This window comes from Myripristis murdjan, chromosome 13 (genome assembly GCF_902150065.1).
Source record: "Myripristis murdjan chromosome 13, fMyrMur1.1, whole genome shotgun sequence".
Taxonomy (NCBI): Eukaryota; Metazoa; Chordata; class Actinopteri; order Holocentriformes; family Holocentridae; genus Myripristis; species Myripristis murdjan.
The window spans coordinates 14821711-14844839 of record NC_043992.1 but is presented as its reverse complement, the minus strand read 5'-3'; the positions used below and the strand labels follow the sequence as shown (position 1 = coordinate 14844839).

At 41.7% G+C, this 23129-nt stretch overlaps 2 protein-coding genes across 3 annotated transcripts; both read left to right on the top strand.

Moving 5' to 3' along the window:
* The first annotated feature begins 103 nt into the window (after positions 1–103).
* Positions 104–9118, top strand: sirt2 (sirtuin 2 (silent mating type information regulation 2, homolog) 2 (S. cerevisiae)). Of its 2 annotated transcripts, none has more exons than XM_030066747.1 (16): positions 104–212; positions 827–873; positions 1137–1185; positions 1735–1845; positions 1990–2031; positions 2158–2264; positions 2572–2628; positions 3447–3515; positions 3662–3791; positions 3930–3989; positions 4617–4672; positions 4839–4915; positions 5282–5333; positions 5434–5501; positions 5614–5680; positions 7172–9118. In XM_030066747.1, coding segments are annotated over exons 3-16 (1038 nt in total). In that variant the 5' UTR covers positions 104–212; positions 827–873; positions 1137–1184; the 3' UTR covers positions 7313–9118. The 2 variants fall into 2 exon arrangements, with proteins under 2 accessions (XP_029922607.1, XP_029922606.1); XM_030066746.1 differs by lacking the exon at positions 104–212 and adding an exon at positions 241–682.
* Positions 9119–9632: 514 nt separating this feature from the next.
* Positions 9633–21362, top strand: rinl (Ras and Rab interactor-like). The gene is made up of 11 exons (XM_030066744.1): positions 9633–9889; positions 10180–10354; positions 12356–12467; positions 13968–14040; positions 14862–14950; positions 15149–15231; positions 15637–15844; positions 16240–16956; positions 18314–18631; positions 19539–19670; positions 19858–21362. Coding segments are annotated over exons 1-11 (2370 nt in total). The 5' UTR covers positions 9633–9887; the 3' UTR covers positions 20319–21362.
* Positions 21363–23129: the final 1767 nt, after the last annotated feature.

The window sequence follows — 23129 nt, the reverse complement described above, 5'->3', positions numbered from 1 at the left end:
TTGTAAGTTATTATGTGTCATGGTTTTAAAACGTGTGGGATATTTTCTCCTGTCTGTGGTGTGGAAGCTTATTAACAAGGTGAGGTAAAGCCCATAATCCAGTGTGAAGTGATAGCTTTGTACTGCAGGAGTGCCAGGCCCTACAGTGAAGAAGACACCAGTAGGGCAGGGATAAGATAGTGAAGAGGGATGAAGAAACCCCAGCAGCTTTTGTATGTACAGACACTGACCACAATCTTTAGATTTAGATGACATTTGTAGCTATTTTTGATGTGAAACAATTTTGCAATAGTAATGAGAGCTGCAGCACTGCCACTCCAAAGCACATGTTTGGCACTAATACTGTTGCCTGCTTTAAAGTTATGTGTGCAAACTGTTGTAGAGACCTCTCATGTTACAGATGCTCATTAATAGTCGGTTGATAAAAGCTAGAAGCCAAATGCCACGAGAAATATAAACCACAACAGAGTTGGACAGCGCGCTAGGAACGAATTACACCGTGGAAACTGGGTCGCCACAAACACGGACACTAACAGTGACGGACAACAACAGTTTGATCGGGACCTGAGTTGTGCACTGTGTATCTGTAAAAAACACGAAAAATTTGGGATTCAGATTGATTGACATCAGGTCCGTTGTGGTTGAAGGGCCTCAGTAGACGAATAAATGTCTGAAGCATCAGGTATGGTGATTGTCTGTTCTGAAAATCGAGCGAAATTTTGACAAACTGACAGTCTGCCTCCGCGTTAGCCTAGCTAGCTTTGAGGCATACTAATAATATTTCTCGCGCAGCAAATTAATCCCGTATGTTACTTAACATTTGTAGAACTTCCTAAAAGAGAGGAAGAGGAGGACCTTACCCCAGAGCCAGAGGTAAAGAGAGTTTTTTTTCTTTAGAAATAACCTAGGTTTTCCTCAGTAGCATCGCTGTTAGCACGGAGCTTCGGCTACTGAGCTAGTTTCGCATAACGTCAAAACAAACCGATCATCTGTCATTGTCTGATTGTCTGACATGGCAGGTGTGGACAGTGCAGATCTGTAATGTACTTTACACAAGAAGTCAGTGCCTACTGTGACCTGCTGCTTCTGGATCAATGTAGTCAGTGTGGTTAAATCTAATGTTTATTCCTTTATAGGACCAGTCCGACGACAGCAGTGAGGAAGAGGCTTCAGGAGACACGGACAGTATGTATCAAAATCAACAATACAATTAAGACCAACATATCTGACATGTAATATCACCAAGTGCCTCTGCCGTAGTGGCCTAGATGCAAGACATTTTTTTTGTTTGTTTTTGTTGTTGAATAACCACACCAAAGGCCACCCAGAAATATTGCTTTTGCATGTTGCCCTCCTTATCAAGATAAGTTTCCAACCTGAGTGCACAACCAAAAACATTTGTGAATTGCTTTGAACCACTCTTGCTCTTTATTCCAATAAAATATTGTCCTTTAAAATGGTGATTTATGAAAACTTTACATAATCAGTTGGTAAAAAGAATGGAGAGAACGACTTCCAAAAGCTGAAGTGTAATTGAAATAAGTGCTACGGGGTGTACTTGACTGTATGCATAGCAAATTGCTGAGTGGCCTCTAATAATTCAGAGTGGAGTTTGGCACAGCTCTCAGTCCATGCAAGAAGGAATGGCACTCCTTTGGACTACTGCAACATCAAGTGTCCTGACTTGCCCTCCATTGATTGCTCTAATCTGATTCTCGTGCCTGCTGCTTTCAGTGGACTTTCTGCGTAACCTCTTCTCCAGCACTCTGGGACTAGGCTCGCCTGAAAAGATCCTGGATGAGCTGACCCTGGAAGGGGTGGCGCAATACATTAAGAGTGGAAAATGTGAGTCTTTCTCTAGTTTCCATGCTGCATCCACTTAACCTCTCCATTAGGTTGTCTGTGGATTGCTCTGAATTGTTTTCAACACCTACGACCCAGCCATTATGAATGCAGCTGTTATTGATTGAGTGAAATTCATCCATACAGGCAAAAACATCATCTGCATGGTGGGAGCAGGAATATCCACGTGTGAGTATCCCAGCTGTAGTATCACAGAACAAGGGAGTAGAAGTAGTATTTAGGAGTGTCATAATGGTGTTTTTTTGAGGTTGTTGTTTTTTTGCAATGTGTAACTCCAACCATGCTTCCCTACAGCCGCTGGGATCCCTGACTTCCGCTCCCCAGGCACTGGACTGTATGCCAACCTGCAGAAATACAACCTGCCCTACCCAGAGGCCATCTTCCAGATCGATTATTTTAAGGTGTGTTGAACATCACTGCAGAGACATAGGAAGCACTGTGTGGTAGTCAATCTCAGGGATAAAACAGGTTGTATTAACTACTGTAGGGTCACAACTGTGTATTAGGATTAGCATATGCCTTACATTTTAAATAAGACCATCTTTCATCAGATGGGCCACTGTAATACTTGTAGTCTCCAGAGGATAGAGTACCCTCATTTACTCAGCTGTGAAAGATTGTTATGCTTTATGGCCCATGATGTCATATTACCAGTGTTGTTTATCTTAATTAAATCTGCCCCACTGTCTTTTTCCGCATCTATATTAGAGACATCCGGAGCCGTTCTTCGCCTTGGCCAAGGAGCTGTACCCAGGACAGTTTAAGGTACAAAACACTTCCTGCTGCCTGTTAGGCTCATCTTCAGTCTTTGCAGATATATTCACTATAACTGTGAGATTGGCTTTTGGCCTCATCTGATAGTCTATTTTGATTTAGGAACACAAATACATAGGCATCTATTTTGATGATAGATGAGGTGTGCATGGCCATCTTCTTCTGTCTTCTTTCTTCTTTCTCCCTTGTGGTTTTCTGAGTGTTTACCACAGCTGTATCCTGTTTCCTTTGGTTATACTCACCTCTTTAATCTTCATGTGCCCCCTTCTACAAAGCCACAGTATACACACTTAAACTGCCCATATTTAACTGTCGCTCTATTTCAGTCAAGTTCATCCTCATTGCTAGTACAGATTATTCTTATTTAGTCACCTAGCAGAATGTGTACTTGTGTTTTATGAACATTTCCTGTCAGATTATAGTCGTTTTTCTGTTGAAGCAGCTCAGCAGCTTGCTCAACTCTTTAGCACTCATGAATATTGTTTTTAATAATTAGAGGAAATTGGTTTAACTGCACTCTGCAGTTGTAACAACATTTTGACTGTTTTCATTACAGTACAGTGTCACCACACCATCACTCCCATGAAATGGTTTATTATTGCTGATATGTCAACATTCCATAGTTATGAACAATTATACAGTAAATTGCGAACAATATAGGTTGCAAGTACAGACTGATTTATTATTATGGAGCTCTGATGCAGTTGGTATGCGAGCATCTCTGCATGAAAAGTTGTTATGCACTGAACAATGAAATGCTCTTTAGCCTCTTGTGTGTTTATGGCCCACTGATTAGTGTTGGTGTTTAGCCAACAGTGTGTCACTACTTCATGAAGCTGCTGAAGGACAAGGGGCTCCTGAGACGCTGCTACTCACAGGTCAGACAAACTGCCAGACAGCGTGTCCCATTCATATATTAAATCAATCACACACATGCTCTGAAAATGTGCCTTAATTAAGTTATTGCCTTTGCTGTACTAATGTGTGTGTGTGTGTGTGTGTGTGTGGGTGGGTGATCATTCAGAATATTGACACTCTGGAGCGTGTGGCCGGGCTGCAGGGAGAGGACCTAATTGAAGCCCATGGGACCTTCTACACGTCCCATTGCGTCAGCTTCTGTTGCCGCAAGGAGTACAACCTGGACTGGATGAAAGGTGTGGCTGGTTGTGTGACATACTGCTGCTTTTGTTATCCTCTGAATGTAAAAAATAAATAAATATAAAAGACGTAAGATTGGAGAAGTTGTGATTTCAGCAGTGTGATGTGTTTAACCTCGCCACTCTGTCTTGTAGAGAAGATCTTCTCTGATGACATCCCCAGGTGTGACAAGTGCAGTAGTCTGGTCAAACCAGGTCAGTTGGTGCCTCTCTTTCTCATTGTATGTCACCCTACTTTTTTGATATCTATTCTATTTTATTGATTTAGGTAAAAATTAAAGGCAGACTATGCAGCTTGAAGAAGGATAATATTCCTCAGGTTCATTTCAAGAACTATAACACATAGAATATATGCAACGCTTTTAAATGCCTGTCGTGAATCTAATGCTTTGATGTCAGATGTGAACAAAAACATAAACAATGGTGGGAAATGTCCTTATATTTTGGGTTAAAATGCAGTAAAAGACTTGTCTTGAACTTGAATTAGTTGATTACTATTATTACAGTGAAAAGGAAGACATAAGAAGCATGTGGTAGTGAGAAAGATAGTGCAGGAGACGTTGAAGAAGCCCAGTGGCGCTTATTAAAGTGAAGTGTGATACAGCTGAAGAAGGTTGTGTAATCAGTAAAGGTGACTGTCATAACACTTCCTTCTCTCATCCACTTCTCTGAATACAAGATTCATGACCTGCCGGCATACTTTTGTTCCTTTCCTCTTTTACGCACATGCATTCTTAATAAATGTGTCATCATGAATTGTGTTTGTCATGGGCTGTAATCATCCTTATCTCCCTGATCTGTTCCTCTCTTCTCACTAACCAGATATCGTCTTCTTTGGAGAGAATCTGCCTATCCGTTTTTTTACCTCAATGAAGATGGTGAGCAGGTTGCAGTACACAAGCATGCATTCTTCTTTAGAGGGGATGTGGTATAACACCTTTACAGAAATAAACTGTCCTCTCGCATCCGGTAAATGTCAGTGCCCTCTCCCTCTCTCTCACTCTCTCTTTCTCTGTCTTTTCTCTCTCTGTCTCTCTCCCTCAGGACTTTCCTCGCTGTGACCTTCTCATTATCATGGGAACGTCTCTGCAGGTCCAACCCTTTGCTGGTCTAGTTGGCAGGTATTGGACATGCTCAGCTTACACACTGAGCAGAGTTACTATTACAGTCTGTGTTTATAAACGCCTAAACCCTTCCAGGTTAACTCCTTTCACTGTGCTAATCGCCCTTTGTTTGTGTTTCATGCCACGCAGTGGGAGAGCCACTAGACTCTCATTTTGCTGTCACCAACAGAAATCATTGAAATACAGTAATCAAGCAGAAGTGTGGTCTGTCAACTAGAGAGAGCCCAGAAACACCCATGTGTCTTGTCAAAGTGTCCTTGAGCAAAACACTGATATCTGTGCAGAAAATCTTTTCTCCCTCTCTCTCTGTGGCTCCCCCTGTCTTACTTTTCTGATCTCTGTGTTTGTTTTTGTGGCATTCAGAGTTTCAAAAAGCTGCCCCAGACTGCTCATCAACATGGAGAAGGCAGGACAGGTAAGCTTCAAATACCCATTTCAGCTCTTATTCACCTTTTTTTCTCCTCTGTCCTCTGCAGCAGGTGTATGTAATGAAGGTGTATGTATTTTCTGTGTAGGCTGACCCTCTGTTTGGGATGTTGGGTTTTGGCGGAGGGATGGACTTTGACTCAGATAAGGCCTACAGGTGAGAAACTGACATTTCCACACACTGTCACCTCATTATCATACACCTGTCATCCTTTGTCAGCATATTTCTGTGGTGAAGACAGTGATGTGGTTTTTTTTTCTCCCTGCAGAGACGTGGCCCACATCAGCACTTGTGATGACGGCTGCATGGCTCTAGCCGACCTGCTGGGATGGAAGGTAAGCTGTAGAACGCTTACAACATGATGTGTGGGACAAATGGCCTCAGTCTGTAGAGAGAAGGTCACTAATCAGTATGCAAACTAAGGCAGGGCAACATGGAAAAAAATCTGTTAAAATTTTTTAATTTAAAATTTTGTATTATCTTGTTTTTGATGATGTACACAATGCTTTTTTTTTTTTTTTTTTTAATTAAATTAATTAATTGTATGTGTTGATACTTTAGCTACAGCTTTTTGTAAAGCTGTAGCTTTACAAAAATTCACCCCTTTTCCTTTTCATCATATTCCACAGTGTACAACTACACATATTCCAGACTTTTGTGCATTTTGATATCGGACATATCCTTTATTATTTTTTTTTGGCTCATATGTTCTGCTGGTGTTACTGTGCATACTGTACATTAGGGCTGGGCGATTGTGGCAGAAATCAAAATCACGATTAATTGAACATTTTACCTCGATTACGATTAATGAACGATTATTACCGATTATTATAGCTTGAATCTTTTGCAAACAAAACGGCAATGTCAAACTACAAAAAGCTTCATCTCCTCTAAACAAATATTATTTCAAGTAATATTATTGCTATATTATTATTAGGTGTAGTATATATATGCACTAATAATAATATAGCGTGCCTGCATAGTAAGCAGCCTATATTGATTTCTCAGAATTTTGCTCCCTAATGATCATTATTATTATTATTATTATTATTATCATTATTATCATTATTATTATTATTAGTAGTAGTAGTAGTAGTAGTAATACAATAATCGTCATCAGTATCTAGGCTAAATATTATTATCATATCTATATTATTCTTATTCTTATTCACTACCCAGAATCACGGAGTGACAACGGACGTATGACGTCATGACGTCAGTTAGCTTCTGTTGTTCTTAGCAGCCAAGCTGTGTGCTGGTTGTGGGCTAAACGATGCGGTGACGCTCCTTTGGCATCTCTCTTTTTAATCCGTGCTGCTTAAACTGCTGGAAGTTTGCACTTTACAGCCTGAGTGAGGAGGAACGGACCGTGTTTACGATGACAACAGGAGCATTTTGTGATGTGACATATTGTGGTCTGGTAACCGGAATAACCGACATGGAGGGATTATGTCGGTTAAGGGCCCTAAATGTCGGTTTTGATTATTTTTCGATTAATTGCCCAGCCCTACTGTAGATATAATTTCAGGCTTTTGCGTTTAACATTGTACTTAATTGGTTGTGTAAGGTTTATTACCTTTAAGCTCCTTTTTTTCCAACCTAAATTACTTACAGTCATGTACAATTACAGTTTGCGGCTGCATAGACCAAGTTTCCTACAAGGGGGCCATTAAATTTTGTCTAATCTTTTCTCATTTTGCTGTCATCTGAAGCATTTGCAGAAGCACCATATTTATTTTATCAAAAGAATATTATTTTGTTAACTAATGCTTAAAAAATCCTTCCACATTTGTCTCCTTGTTTCTGTCTCTGTCCTCTTTTTCCAGGCGGAGCTGGAAGAAATGGTGAAGACAGAGCACGCCAGGATTGACAGTCAGGACAAGAAAGAAAAGGCCAGTGAGAGTAAAGGAGCTGCCGCAAAGGCGAGCTCTGCATCGGTGGCACCGGAGACTAAAAAGGAGGAGTAACTGAGTAGAAAAAAAATTACATTTTTACTGGCAAGTAATAACAAGGTTTGGAGTTGGCCCTTAAAAGGAGATTAGGATACCAGGGGTTTGTTTGGAAGGATGAGGCATCACTGAGATCTGGAGTAATGGAATGGGTCTTCATATAATATATTTTCGGGTGTGTTGGATGGAGAAAGACGGTCCTGTCATCTCAGTAGGCCATTTTTCAAGCTGTGGACATTTAATCCTCCTGAACAAAACCCATAGGACATCTGACATCTCTCTGTATTCAGCTTCTGTTCATGTCAGTTCTTTGCACTTTACTAACAGTTCCTCTGCTTTCTTAATTTTGTTTCATGAGCTTACATCTGTCTCAGTTGTATATGTCTGTTCCTGGGGCACTTTATACTATGCATGGACAGATTTGACTGCAATAGACATTGTTTCACCATATCTACAGTCCATTGCTGCCATCACACTATATTGTTGTTGACTGTCTGTCAACATAACAACACCACAGATCTCACAATCCCAGGACGGTGTTTTATCATCAACAAAAACCCCCAACAGTGTGATCTGAGATCTGCTGCATTGCAGGCAAACTGGACTGTTTTCTCTAAACAGTTTCACACTTCTGAGAAGCAGTGGCAGACACTTTGGCCTGAGGCACTTCAACTTTCTTGACTTCACTCAGTCTCTGTGACGTCCGTTTGGTGCCGTAAACCAGCTTCCTGAACATGTATGCAATACCTTTATCTGTCAACCTTTTTGGCCCTACTGAGCCTCAACTCAGCTGATCATAATATATAAAAGTAATGATGATGATGGTAATTATAACAATAACAATAATAATAATGATAATAATAATTGCTTAATTACTTCACAGACGCAGACAAAGAGAAGGGTAACAGAGTAAAATCTGAATCTCCTGATTTGGTAACTGATGTGGTAACCCTCATCATTTGTAAATATAACAATGGGTGGTAGTATATGAAACTTTTATAGTAAACTGATTTTAATTAATAATGTTTTTGTTGATTGTCTTTTCTTTCTGCTATGATGTTTGTGGATTATTACACTTGTCAATATAATTTGCTCATCAATTTATTAAGATAAATCTGATTTTTTCTTAGTAATATTAATCCATTATTTGGAGCAAACACCAAGTGTATAAAACATCAAGAGCACATGCTCTTTCTATGAAATCGGCTGGCCGGGTGAATACAGGTGAAAGCTGTTGTCCCTTTTGAACATTATTTATTAAATCCCCTTTAGTCATGAAGGGGAGGCAGCTCCACAGACACACAAGAAGTGTGTTTCGGTTCTGAGATAACTGAGACATAGATTGCTCATGATTGAGTGCAATTCAGTATCAGTTGTTGCCAATATGATTGTGCACTCGTTGCATCTGACATGTATCTGATATGACATCACTGGTAACAGCTGATAAGTCTGAAACTAAAACAATGAGAGACCAAAACTCAAGGTCTGCAATTACTGTAGCAGTACGGTTTTATTCATGATGAAGGGTAAAGCTGATCGTAGTGTGTGATTTGGACTCTGGGCTCATCACTTGGCTTCATCTGTGCCAGAAGCGATCATTACAGGCTTAATCATGGTGGTGATGTTCACAGGAAATGGTCTAAGCACCAGGCATGGCACTACTTCATGTAACAGGAAGTAAAATAGCGAAAGAGTACAAGTTGCCACTGAAATACCATTGACCAATAAACAACACCTCCAGCTGTTGTTTCTGTGAAAGACATGGTTGATGTTGGACAGCCAACACCAGCCTGCAAGCACGTGAAATAAAAAAGTCATACTTTATAGTCTTGAAATGTGGCCCTTTTTATGTGTGTGTGTGTGTGTGTGTATATTGATGCATTCTCAAAACAAGTCAAATTGAATGTTGAGTGTATGCATGAGTGCAGGTTTCTCACACATCTGCAAGATGAGATCTCCTTGATCACAGACCCAACACAGAAGAAGAGCCATAATGTCAGTGTTGCGGTAAAGTTTATCTCAAGTCTGTGAAAGCTATCACAACTGTGTAGAAGAGAGATGGCGCTGCAGAGAGAGAAGGGAAAACAATAGATGTTGCACTGATGTCACGAGGGCCTGAAAAGCTGTCTGTTGTTCGTTTTGTGGGACGGTGCTCGGAGCTGGGTAACCACATGTAGACTTTGTGTGTGTGATGGAGGGGCAGGGGGTGGGGGATAGAGGATGCACGGTGACAAAAAGATCAGTTGAGAGATTTCACATGCAAAGTGAAAGTTCATCAAATGCCAGCATGTGCACGAGTGTGTTCTTTGGAGAGCAGATGGAGCCGTACAGAAAACAAACGCCTTATTTTTGAAAAAGCTTTTAATAACATGCAGATAATTACAGCCATCAGCTTGTCAGGGCTGTATTTCTGAAGTGTGTGACCTTCCTGCTTTTTAGCCCAGTTATTTTGAGCTCTTAAGCAACAGCGGGCCACTGCAGAGGGGAAGGGCTCAAGAGACTAAAGACATTGCAACATGAGAAATTTGCAGCTTTGGTAGGGGAGAGAAGGAGTCTCACATCAACTACTTCTATCTGCCAACTTTCCGACCAAATGTAAGTATTAAAACTTTTTGACACAGCACACTTTTTAAAAATGTTTTTGATTGCCTGTCAGATTATTGAAAATGAAATCCAAAGTAACCAAATCTTAAATCCAAAGCACCAATAATTTGATTGAGAAGCATTTTAATCTCATCTTAGTCACATTCATAGAAAATGAATTAGACAGCTTGCTATCAGGTTGTTGGTGCGGTAAATACGAGTGCACGCCCGTATCTGTGTATGTGCATGTGTGCATAGAAGTGCACATGTATCTGTGTGTTCATATGGTTGCGTGTGTCCAGGGCGGTTCACAGTCCGGTCAATGGGATGACTGCCATCCCGTGGAGGGGCAGCAGGAGGAGACAGTCCCTCGTGTCCGTCCTGGAGAAGCTGAGGGGCTGTCAGGACGCCTGGTGCCCCGGAGCCCCGTGGGACAGAGAAGGGGCCCACGCTGCACTGTGGGGAAGGCCTGCGGGGGTGAGCTGTCTTCCATTTGAAACAATTTTAGCAAGTCATTTTGGACAAGTGGAAAAATCTTGCTATCTTGGGTTAAAATAAGTTCCAATGCTGTTTCACCTTTTTTTTGTTTTTTGTTTTTTTTTTAAATGAGGCACATCACTCCTGTGGTGTCATTGCAAGGAAATTTTCAAGACAAGTTGATTTGCTATGGAACAAATGATATTCGCTCCCTTTTCCAGCAGCCTGTGGTGTAATATAATATTCTAAAAAAATACCAGAAGGCGTTCAATAAGGCACAAATTTTCAAATCTTGAGCCACCATACCTGTATCATTTTTCTTCGGTGTCTGAGTTTCCAACACAATAGCAAATGAATGCAGTGCCATTTAGCAGCCAATATGGATGTTCTCCATTACTTTCCTACTAGTACATAAATGCAACATAATAATTAAAACAATAATAACAATAACAAAATAATCATTTTTAAAAATGAAAATAAAGCAGGAATACTTCACTCTGACACTGAGTAATATATTATGTAGACGTTGCTCATGTGTCACTTAACTCTTCTGTAAGTATGGAAGCGATCAGTCAGACAAGCACGCTCACACTGGACTCAGTGAGAACCCGCCTATTGCTGTGACTTAAGGGCAGTTCCTTTTTTACTGTCCATCGCATTAAACGGCCCGCTTCGATAGATGAATGCAGAAGTGATGCCTGATAGAAGCGCGGTGTGTGGCAGAGGGACTGAGTTGCAGGCGAATACAGTTTGCTGCAGAAAAGGAATGTGAGTAGCCCAGAAAGGTAGAGGGTTAGGAGATGCCTCAGTGGTTTGAGATGCTTACAGAAATACTTGTGGAAAAAAACGACATGACTCGCAAAAATGCAAATATCTAACTGGAAGTGGCAATCAGTCATTGACACGTGAGTACTGTGTCATGGGGAAGGACTGTCAACACTGCTCTGTCAGGGCAGAAAAATCTCAAGGGTTTTGTGAATATTTAAATTTAGGTGACAGTGCTGGAGAGGTTGTTGCTGCACTAGTGTAAAGATGCCATTTGGAGATTATAGTCTTGCTACTTTTTCCTTTTTTGTCGAAATGCTGAGCAGAAAGAACAGGTCAGTGCTGACGAGACTTCTGACTGATTTCTGTCATGAGTGTTATCCATGTGAATCTTCCTATGCATCTGAAAATATGAATGAATCTTTCTGCGATGAATCACTTGGAGAGAGACGTGTTTCGGTTACATCTCCATCACCCAACGGCTGTGCTGCTCATGTGTGTGTGTCTGAGTGTTGAGGGTTAAACTCAATGACTTATAGTGAACCCCACTTCTTGTATCTATTTCTGTGAACACCAAGCATGAAAGCCACTTCCTCTGTGTTTATACATGCCTGCCTGTGTTTGATAGCACTTTCAGATCGACATGTTAGTGTGTGGTGATTCAACTTGGTACCTTAACAGTGGGCAGTTTGATGTATTTGTGATTTCATGTGCATCATTTGACACAGTTGCCCTAACAATGTGTTTAAAAAAAAACATGCTGCTTATCATATTCAAGTCCTCTGCCTGTTAAGGTTACTCGTGGTTTCCAGATGAGACTATGCGGTCTGTACGTGCAGTACATCTTTGCAGTCAGTGTTAAAAATCAATACCATTTCAGTGTTTTGTAACTCTGCAACCATTACAGTTAATTTAACACATTTAATACTTTTGATCCGTCAATACTTGTCAAGTACAGATAATTAATTGCCACTAAAAATCAACAACTAGGCTGATTATAGCCACAATTTGGCATTTTTTGATTTGATGATTGGACTGGATCCACATTACACAGCAAATACAGTACTGATTAGTATTTATTTAATTATGTGGTAAGAGTTAATGAAAGATGATAAGTGGGTGTGGACTTACAATAAAACTGGCCAACCGGTACAGCAACTGTTTTTTTTTCCTGCTCAGCAAGCTTCTGTTCCTTCTTATATATACTCAGACACATCTTTCTGTCTCCCACTCCAGAGTTTCCTTTTGCTGAAAGACGCGGAGACATCCCAGCCCAGCCTGCTGTGTGTGTCGACAGGACGAGAGACGGAGGAAGTTGTTGATTACCCTATGAAATGCACTGGCACAGGTAGGGAAAATCCTGAGACACACTATCTCTTCCTGGTGTGCATGTGTGTGTTTCCTTGACATGGTACTCATTTGCATTTGTGCATTATTTTATGAAACACTTATTTCTGCCAAAATCCAAAGAAAGACTAGAGTGACTTTCAATTTTAGACTAGGTTTACTTTATTTTGCCATGTGGCATGCATTACCTTTCTGGATGTGATGTCGTAGCCTTCGTCTCTGCTAGTAAACCTACAACTACATGGAAAGCTGTTCTGGATATTAGAGGTCAGATCAGTTTACCAAATGAAAAGTTTCCACTGCAGCTACTGAAATGAATAAGGCAGCTCGGTGAAAGTTAATGAGTCAAATCATCTGTTTGAGACCTCTCAGTTGACTTGAGGTTATTCAAGTCGAGCACTCGTTTTTGTTTTTTTGTCAGTCTGTGTGCATTACGAAGCTTACAAAAATGCACGAAAATTTCAGTTAAGAATTATAAACAAGGCGAATCATAAATTTATTTTTATATTCTAGCGAGGGGGTGTGTTTGCTTAAAAAAAAAAAATCCATGTGACAACCTTTGCTGGTGGTTAACTGATTAGAGAATCTGAAATCTATTATGGAGTAGTCGGTACTCCAGGCTATTTTTATGTTTAAAGAGAAATAAAGAAGCAAGTCTATCCTGTTGAACAAGTTATTTCATTGCGGGAAATGACATAAATTTATTTTAAACTGTTTTATTTGTTTATTCATATATAGGTTGTTTTTGATGTTGAAAGTTCAATTAAGAAATGGGCTATAAGAGCTTGATTTGAACAGAAATGCATGTGCGCTGTCTGTCTCATTATTCCATCAAATCCATGTGATAGCTAGACATTATTATGTTGGCAATTGAAACAGGTCACATTTCAAGTGTTGCATCATATGCAGCTGTGATTTGTTGATTTTTAAATGCTCAAAAATGTATTCCCATGAACCTGTTACTCTCAACTATGTTAATGTGGACCAATGGAGTTTCTGATTGTCAGAAACTCTGTATGCAAAAAAAAAAGGATGAATAGTCAAATCTTACTCGAATCTTCATATTGAACAATACAATTTGACTGGTAAATTTCGAGTCGGGTACAGCCTTAGAAATGAATTTGGTCCAGGATTCCTCCAGGGGGCAAAACACTGAATTCTGTTGTCCCAAAACCACTCGCCTCTTAACTTCTTACCTCATACGACATTACATATATACTTGGATACTTACGCTTACATTTAAAGTTACAGGCTAAAGGGCTTGCTGGTCCTTCTGGCTTGAAGCAGTCTGCTCAGCAGTTGAAAAAACCCTACGTTACCAGGAAATAGCAGACTTAATTGTTGCTGCAGCTAAAAAGAAACTAACTGACAGAATTGTGAAACTGTTTTTTCTTTAGAAACCAAACTTCCTTTTTTAGTCTTAACTTGTTCAAGCTGCTTTCTGCGTGTCTCAGAAAGGGACTGATGCTAATTCTACCTCCCTACGCTCTTTCTCTCCTAGTCTTCCAGCTGTCTGATTCTCATCTGAGTTTCTCCGACCTGGCTCAGCTGGTGCTTTTCTACTCTTTTACCAGGTGAAAAAACCCCACTTTAATACACTGGTGTCATTCGTTTGTCATTTATTTGCTGAAACATTTTAATAGCAAGCAGCATGGAGCATGTACAGGACTTTGTTTCCTCCTCGGTGTTTTAGCTCAAAGCGTGACCACAGTTTTTGTTGATTTGCATTTTTTAACTTGATCACATGAAGTGAATGTTGTTATCAAATGATCCTGTGGATTTATGACAGCATAGCCTGATGTGGTCTTTGGTACTCAGTGAAACTCTAAATTGGGCCTTTGGTGCAATCACTCTGGATTATGGCACAAGTAATAGTGCCATAATCCAGAGTGTTCGTCCTCTCTTCTTCATGATGAGAGATGGTAACATCATATTCTGTATATTGATAAATGTTTAGTTGAAGGATTATGTTTTGCTTTATGGGCTTATGGAATTTGGCTACCCTGGTTGCTTATGAAACCCTGTGGCATTCTCATCAGAGAAACTCAAAATAGTACGGTGGTCAAACTGAAAGCAAGGCTATTTTTCTTAGTTCCTTAAAACCTGACATTTTGGAGATATGAGGCATGCACCTGACAGTGATAATATGTTAAAACTGGTTGTTCCCATGAAGGATGCAAAGATATTAAAAATTTTTGGTAATTTTGTTAGAAGCAAATCACAGTGGCATTTACTCAAGTTTGGCCGAAAGTGGACCGGTAGTTTCTTAATATCACAACAAAACCATGCACAGCAGCAGATCTGTTGGCACCCAGACGTTGATGCAATCCACATTACGAGTCATTGTGCTTAACAAACTTACTTTCCCTCCATTACTGTCCCCTCTCTGTCTCAGGGATGTGCTCTCTGTTTGTCTGTCCATTCCTCCGTGGATCTACAGTGTAACAGAGCAGACAAAAGCGCGTCTCTCTCAACTTGGGCCCAGTGAGTCCTTCCATCTGTCCGTCTGTCCCAGAAGTCATCTTATGAGTATTTTTGAGAATTTGAAAGATGAAAAAGCCTTTTTAGTTTGGAAATCTGTTGATTTGTTGACAGGGACCAACTGACTCTTTAGCTACATTTGGAAAATATTTGGTTCTTTACAGAGAATTGCTTTATTTCTAAAATACTTGTGTTATGCAGAAGCCTGGCTCTGTGCGCCTACTGACCTGCAGACTGAACACATAACCCAGAACGTGCCAAGCACTCTCATGTGCTCAATACAGGTATACATTGTGTGTGTGTGTGTGTGTGTGTGTGTGTGTGTGTGTGTGTGTGTGTGTGTGTGTGTGTGTGTGTGTGTGTGTGTTTGTGTGTGTGTTTGTGTGTGTGCATGTGTGAATGTGTTGAATGTGCAGGTGATGGAAACACATAAGAGTGTATGCTCCAAAAAGATACAACTTCCTTCTTTGGCTTCATGTATATGGAAATCAAAATGAAGTGTTGCTGCATCCAGTGCATTGCTCTATTGTATGTAGACCTAATCATTAACATACAAAACAGAGGTGAGCAATGGGTTGTCCATGTGGTTTATTTCTTGTTGTGCACGCCAAACTGTGGTATGTTGTCACACAACACTCACAATCACTTCTGTTCTGTGTGTGTGTGTGTGTCTGTGTGTGTTTCCTCAGCTGACGTCGGCCAATGGAGCACTGTGTGTCATCAACCCCCTCTACCTAAGGGAGCACGGAGATGACTGGCTGACACACCAACCAGCCACTTATTTCAAACGAGAGCGGCGTCTCAGCACCACCAGACCATGGGGAGGGGCGGGGCTAGTGAGCAAACGAGCCCTCTCATTGGACCAGGAACATTCTGCTGCCAGTGCTGAGAGCTCAGGTCAGGAAGTTACAATTTACATTATAATAAATGATTTTGCTGTTGTAATTATGTGTTATACACAACCCCAGACACACACACAAAAACACACAAAGACACACGCACACACACACACACACACACACACACACACACACACACACACACACACACACACACTCACACACACACACACACACCCCTACTGTTCCTAGTTCATACTCTTTGGGGTGGATACATTCAGCTAGCTCCCAGCAAGAGCTGTGGATTAAGTCGGGTATCTTGGTGATGGTTTTGTTTTGTGTACCCTGGGCTGCTTGGAGGGAATTATTTTTGGGTAACTGCATGATATGTTGCATTCATGTTGGTTTTAAGCAACAGCAAAGTCACTTTCTGCGTTCTTTCATGTCTTTCAGGTCTAATCAGAGCCCAGTCAGCTGATAATTCGCAATGCACCCCCACCCCACCAACACCAACCCCCCCAGAAGGGGTGGTGCTCAGACGGCCCAGCCGAGATTCTACATCTGTTTTCCCCAGGAGAGCAGAAAGCCTGAGCAGCCCCACCCCTCCAGCCACCCCCTCCACCTGTGGCGCTTCCCCTTGTTCGCTCTTTGAGCAGCAGCAGCCGCATGGCAGCTCCGTCCCGCAGTCTCCCCACAGGGTGTCCTGGATCGAGGATGGAGTCTGGCTGGCCCCACCGAGGCCCCCATCCCTACTCCACCCCCCTTCACTAGAGCTTGACTCACTGTCCATCAGCAGCATAGAGGAAGAGCAGGAGAGTCAGGTGTCAAGCCCCTCCCCCTACCAGCCATCGGCGCACCGCCTGGCCGACAAGGTCATCCACCGCATCTCAGTGGTGGGGCAGGTGATTGGCGGACTGGTGTGTCAGCAGAAGAGATTGACCAACAGGGTGCTGGAGCTGAGCGAGCGCAAAAGTGGGACATTCACAGAGGCTCTGAAAGGATTTGTGGAGACAACACTGAATCTAGGAATCGATCCCAACGGGGCCACAGGGTCAGAGTACTTACAGGAAGTGAGGTCACTGCTCACGACACTTAGGGAAACGCTACTGGACTGTACAGAAATCCAGACACTGTTGGACAGCATGACTGACACATCAGACCAGGATATAGGTGAGAAAGCTTCTTCAGTTCATGTGGACAGGGGCTATGACTCTTCCTGGTTAATCAGGAATTCCTGATTTTCTGACCTAAAAATGTGACCCATGTGAATTATGCAAATGTGTAAAAAAGGTGTGTGTGGGAGGTTTTGGGGGTAGTGAGCTATGAGCTGTCCAATTGGAATTTCTAATGAAGATGATTTGAGGAAATCAGAGTTATAAGCCTTTTTTCATACAACCAAATGAACAAAACCAACTATGGTTTACCTAAATGAGAATCACCACCTGCTGTTATGGGCTCCAATGTTATGGAATCCAATGGAATCCAATATTTTTAGCCATGCCACATAAACGCGCTGGCTTTAGCTCTCTCAATGTAGTGGACTAAGTGAGTGAGTGACTCTGCTTTGTTGAAAAAGGTGCAGTATGTGATTCTGACCACTACAGAACTACTTCTACTCAGTGTCAGCTGTCAGCCACTGATAGAAAACCATCACAGGAACTCTCACAAGACTCCTGTTGGATTATTTGGATCGCTTTGTCTCTGAGCTTCAGTTTGAATATGCAGTGAAATGCCAGACTCAGCTACAAGATTTGTCATTTATTTGAGGCTTTTTGTTTGTCTGGGGCTTGGTTGAGTGATTTTAACTTAGTCACACACAGGGTAAGTGGCTTACCTGAACAACAAATCTCCTCATTAGTTCCATAAATGTAGCTATGATAATGTTATTCTAGACTGAGTAAACAAGCCTGGGCCTTCAACAACTTGAAATATGTGTTTGTTAGCTTTCTAACACCAGACCCGCACCTGGCCCACAAAGCCGGCATCTGCCTGGCTATGTGCGTTCGGGGGTTAGGGGATCTAACCCATGTAAAACACCAGTCGCAGGACACTAACATGGCACCTGAGCCTCCATGACTTTTTAACAGCTGCCAACACAATAACAGAATCTGAAATTTCCATAGACTGTTACCATGGTGACAGAAATGGCGCAAGCTACTTGCAGATGCAGACTGCTATTGATCTCTTTGCATTGCATTCTCCACTCAATATATTGTCCTGCTTTTTTGAGTTTTGGCAATTTCAAACAATAGAAGCATCACATTTTTGAACAGTAGTACTCTTCCAATCAAATATAACTGATTGGTTTGAACTGATTGGTTTGCACTTTTACAAAATACCTCCCTGTGTGTGTTTGGTGTATTTCTTGCTTCAACAGAAAATACACCAAATTAAGGAAGCAAGTTAAGGAAGGCTCCCAAAATGCAGTTTCATTGTGATTTTCAAAAGGATGTGACATGTTCAACGCATCTGTGTGTCTAGCATCTTCTCCTCTAACTGCTCTCTTTCTCCCTCACCCCTCCTGCAGACTCCATGGTGGAGCGCTCCCTCCACAAGGTGGCTCTGAAGCCCATCTACTCCCACCTCTACTCCTCCCTCCAGATCTCTCGCTGCAACGACGGCAGCCAGAAGCATCTCCAGGACAATCAGCGGGTGCTGGAGGGACGAAGCGTGGACGATCTTGGGGGGTCAGCGGGGGCCGGCGTGCCTGACCCCCCCACACTAGAGCGCATACAGCAGAGGTGGATTAAAATGCACACCGCCTACTCACCAAGCAAGAAGGTCGAATTCCTGCTCAAAAACAGCAAGACCATCTACCACAGCATGAGCGCCAATGCAAAGCCAGGTAGCCATGAGATGTTGAGCAATGACATGATTATCTGTGTTTGATGTTGTACTGACCCTGCTCTTTTATGCCTGTTAAAGGAATATTTCACCCAACAAACACTATATTTTTAGTATGATTAATTCACACAAGTTGTCTTGAAGGTCCAACATGTTTATACTGCAATCACCTCATGGAGAACAGGGGTTCTAAAAACTGCAGCCATTTCCGTTAGAGTGGAGATGGTCGGCGACAAACATCCGCAATATCAAAATATATCAAAACTTCTGCTTCAAATTCTCAAATTGTCTTCATGCAGAGTGATCCAAGTCATGACTTTCCATTTGTATGTTCAGTATGCCCCAGTGTTGTGAAGTACTAAAACACTGCTAAATAAACCACTTCCAGAAAATGTGTCCGTGCACAACCACATGCTCATGGCCGTGCACATTCACTGAATTTAAATCCTGCCTCCAGCTTGTTTATTGGCCAGAAGTCCCACTCACTGACTAACATAAGTGTGGCAAATAAATGTTGAACATGCAGGCCAGTCAAGTACACGACAGGTGCTTGAGCATAAGGCGTTTTCCAGAAATCGTTTATTTAGCTTTTTTTTTTTTTTTTTTTTTTTTTGCAAGTACATTGGATTGGGTTGTGCTGAACATACAAATGCAGACTCTGGACTTACATCACGCTCCACAAAGAGGTAGAGAATTGGAAACAGATGGTTTCATACTGTTTTTGCCACTAGGCATGTGATTAAAAACTTTTTTCTTGGATGTTCAGGACAACCTCAGATGAGTAAATGGTACAAAATATATAGTTTTTGAGCGAAGTATTCCTTTATAAATGTCCCATGTAAAGCCAAAAGTCAAGTTTACATCCCTGCTTTTTTCCTTGCTTCACCCCCTAACCCCCCCTCCCTCAGGCGTGGTGTTTGGAGCAGATGACTTTCTGCCGTGCCTGACGTGGGTGCTGCTCCGTAGCAACGTGGTCACCTTACAGCTAGACACCGACTACATGATGGAGCTGCTGGATCCCATGCAGCTGCAGGGAGAGGGTGAGATCATCTGCCCTTTCACAGGGTGTCTGAGAAGCCTGAAAAAATAGCAGCAAGTAGTGACATATATTTTTCCTTGTGGTGTTGCTTTTCCCCACACATGCATTAACTGTCAGGTTTGCCAAGTCATCTTGCCAAGAGTGTCTAGGTCTTGCTCACCGTCCGCGCTGTCCCTCTCTCTCAACAGGTGGCTACTACCTGACATCTCTATACGCCTCCCTCTACTACATCAGCAGCTTCCAGCCTCGCTTGGCTGTCCGCCAGCTCAGCGTCGAAGCCCAGCAGTCTATCAGCCAATGGCATCGCAGGCGCACCCTGCACTGCAACCAGTCGCGTCGCAGCAAGCATCGCCGGACAATTCGCAGGCATGCAAACAGAGAGAGGGGTGAGAAGAACCCTGAGACGGAGACAGGAAGTCAACAGGAAGATGAAAGCGATTCTATTGAAGTAGCTAATTCAAAGAAGCAGACACGATGCAGCTCAGAGGCTGTGGAGCCAGTGAGGGGCGAGGTGGGCCGAGGACAAGAAGCAGAGAATCAATCGAATCTTTCTGCTCCAGCATCACAGCAAGAGATGATACTAGGCAAAGAAAAGAATGATAGGCTGTCTGGTTGTGCAGCAGGAGAGGAGGACCATGGAGAAACATGAGGGACAAGGAAGGAAGGAGAGAGCTGAGGGTGGACCCTCCTTTTTATTATCATAGCATCCTGTGAACCAAACTTAGAGATACACCAAGCAGACAAGCGCTGAATGGGACAAACTGTCTCTCAATTGTTCTGCCACATACTGTACACACCCAGGATGTTCCCTCCTCACTTTGAAGGACCAGTTCACCCAAAATTCAAAAAAGATATTTGCCCACCGAGCACAGTCTACCCATCCAGATAGATTCTGTGTTACTCGGCTGATTTTGTATTTCTTTGGGGGCAAAGAGATAAAGTTTGCTGGTATTCTTCAACTGGAAGTAGCAAAACACTCAACAAAGCTCTTCACCCCTGAGGGCTGTGCATTTTGCCGGGTATCTGTGTCATTGTTTTTGGAAAGCTATTGAGTTTTTCACATGTAAAATTTTTTGATGGTTTGAGCTCCACAAAACAAATACCCATCCAGGCTCATTTTACTGGGGTGAAGGGAAAGAGGGATCAGGACAGGATGGGAACCTTGCCAAATCACATGGGAAGTATCTTGATGAACAGACTGCAGTAAAGTTAAATGGGGAAATATCTTTATTTGTATTTGTGGCGAACTGTTCCTTTTACCCGTGGGTGTCAGTTGGTTATGGCAAGTTGTGGTACATGTCATATTGCAGCCTGGCCGAGTCCAGAATTTATCTCGTAGTTTATTATTAGAAAGGAGTGCAATAATGTTGCAAAAATTACCTGTTAAAAAAAAAAAGCCTGTTAGGAAGGAGCTAATCTTACCTTTAAGCTGATAGTTTTGTGACTTACATCTCATAACTGATCACATTGATCAATTAATAATAATGTTATGTCAGCCACCAGTCATAGCTGCCCTTTTCACCAGAGGTTTATTAATCATAAGCAGGTTTAGGTGTGTTTGTCACAGGTGCTTTAGGGACTTTGTCATGTTTTAGGCTTTACTGAACTGACCGCCCTTTATAAATCTGATCTGGGTGAGTTAAGTCTGTTGAAAATATCATTAAATACAAGTCTAGCTTTTTTTAATATAGCTGAAATTTTTTTATACATTGATTAATTTATACTGCTGTCTTTTTAAAATCTGTATATATAATAATAATAATAATAATAATAATAATAATGAATAAAGAATAAGACAATAAATTGTTGAAGGTCAAACAATGGAGGAAGCCATATGTGGATTATTTATAATGAAAATAGAATAAAGAGCACGTCCTTGTTATAAATGTAATCAGATTCTTATTTTATTCACTTTTTTGTGCCTTGAATTTATGAACAGTGGCAAACCCTGTTGTAGTGATACACAAGTAATGGGATTTCATTTTTGGAATTTTATTTCTGTTTTGTCTTCCCACAATCATGAATACCAGGACACTGAAGCAAATTTTTTTGAATTGCACTTTATTTAGTAATGTTCTCGCTATTTATTAGATTTTCCCTGGTGTCGTTGTTGTTGTTGTTGTTGTGAACACACCCTTTGTGTTGTTTTGTGTCTCATGACTTTGAGGAACACATGTGCAAATGACCTCATAGCCAAACCCCTTTAGAGACAACCACAACAAAACTCGGTTGTAATTGCCCCCAAATCTAATTACAGCTCTTTTAGATAGTAAAATCAATGTTGTGAAACCTGCGTCTTCCTTTTTGAACACTGGAGGGCAGCATTGCACATCCGTAGAGAGGCAATACTTTGCTATAACTCAACATTTTATTTCCAGTTGGTTGAACAGATCTTTGTTTGGATTTTTATTTGATGGAATGTGCTCATAAGGTGGCTACAAAAAGTCTTGAGGGGAACATAAAAAACAGGTAAAGTGATTGGATTTAGATATGTTTCTGTAATTTTCAAATGTGCCGAGAAACAAAAGTGTGTATTATACATCAGTAACATCTCATGTCCAGCTGGTGGCTCCTTGCAGAGCTGCTTTATGGGGCTGACTCTCACAAATGATGAAGATTCACAGATTCACATGCACACACACACACACACACACACACATCCAGGTACACACACAAAAATACATGGAAAGATTTAATAAATGCATATACGCTGGCCACATACACATGTAAATAGTTATATGGGGGGCCTCCTGTGTAAATTTACACACACACCTTCACATACGCACATCCTTACATATGGAACCGTCTCATTGCTGAATTCTAAATGACCGAGTCAATCAAATTTGCCTAATGAGACATCTGGCATTCTGCCTGCATGTGGACGTCAAGCCCAGAAACAGCTGGGCCTTCACACACACACACTCACAGTCTCACACACAAGCACACACTCTGCCTTTTTTATGCATTTTCATTCTCCATGTGACCACAGATCTGGTAAGAATGAAGAAAGAACGAAAGACTGGCTGATACAAGCTGGATCAAACATTTATTGTACACACATGCACAGAAACATAGACAACCACACACACACACACACACACACACAGGCAAATTTTCAGACAGACTGAGCCAGTGAAGACAGCGCTGGTCGCACTCGCACACAGACACACCTTTTAGTCCCATACACAGACGATCACACACTTCTTTCACACATGTGATATATTATGCATACATGGGTGTGTGTAACGCACTCACCACAGCCATAAATTAGATATATGGCGGTGGGGGGGTGGAGAGGGGAGAGGAGGAGTGTGTGTGTCTGTGTATGTGTGTGTGTGTGTGTGTGTGTGTGTGTGGAGGAAGGGGGTTGAGGGGGGGCACAGATGGCTGTGGCCTGAGGCACTAGAGCTGGGTACTGCTGCTAAACATGGAGGCTGCAACACACGCACGTGCGCACATA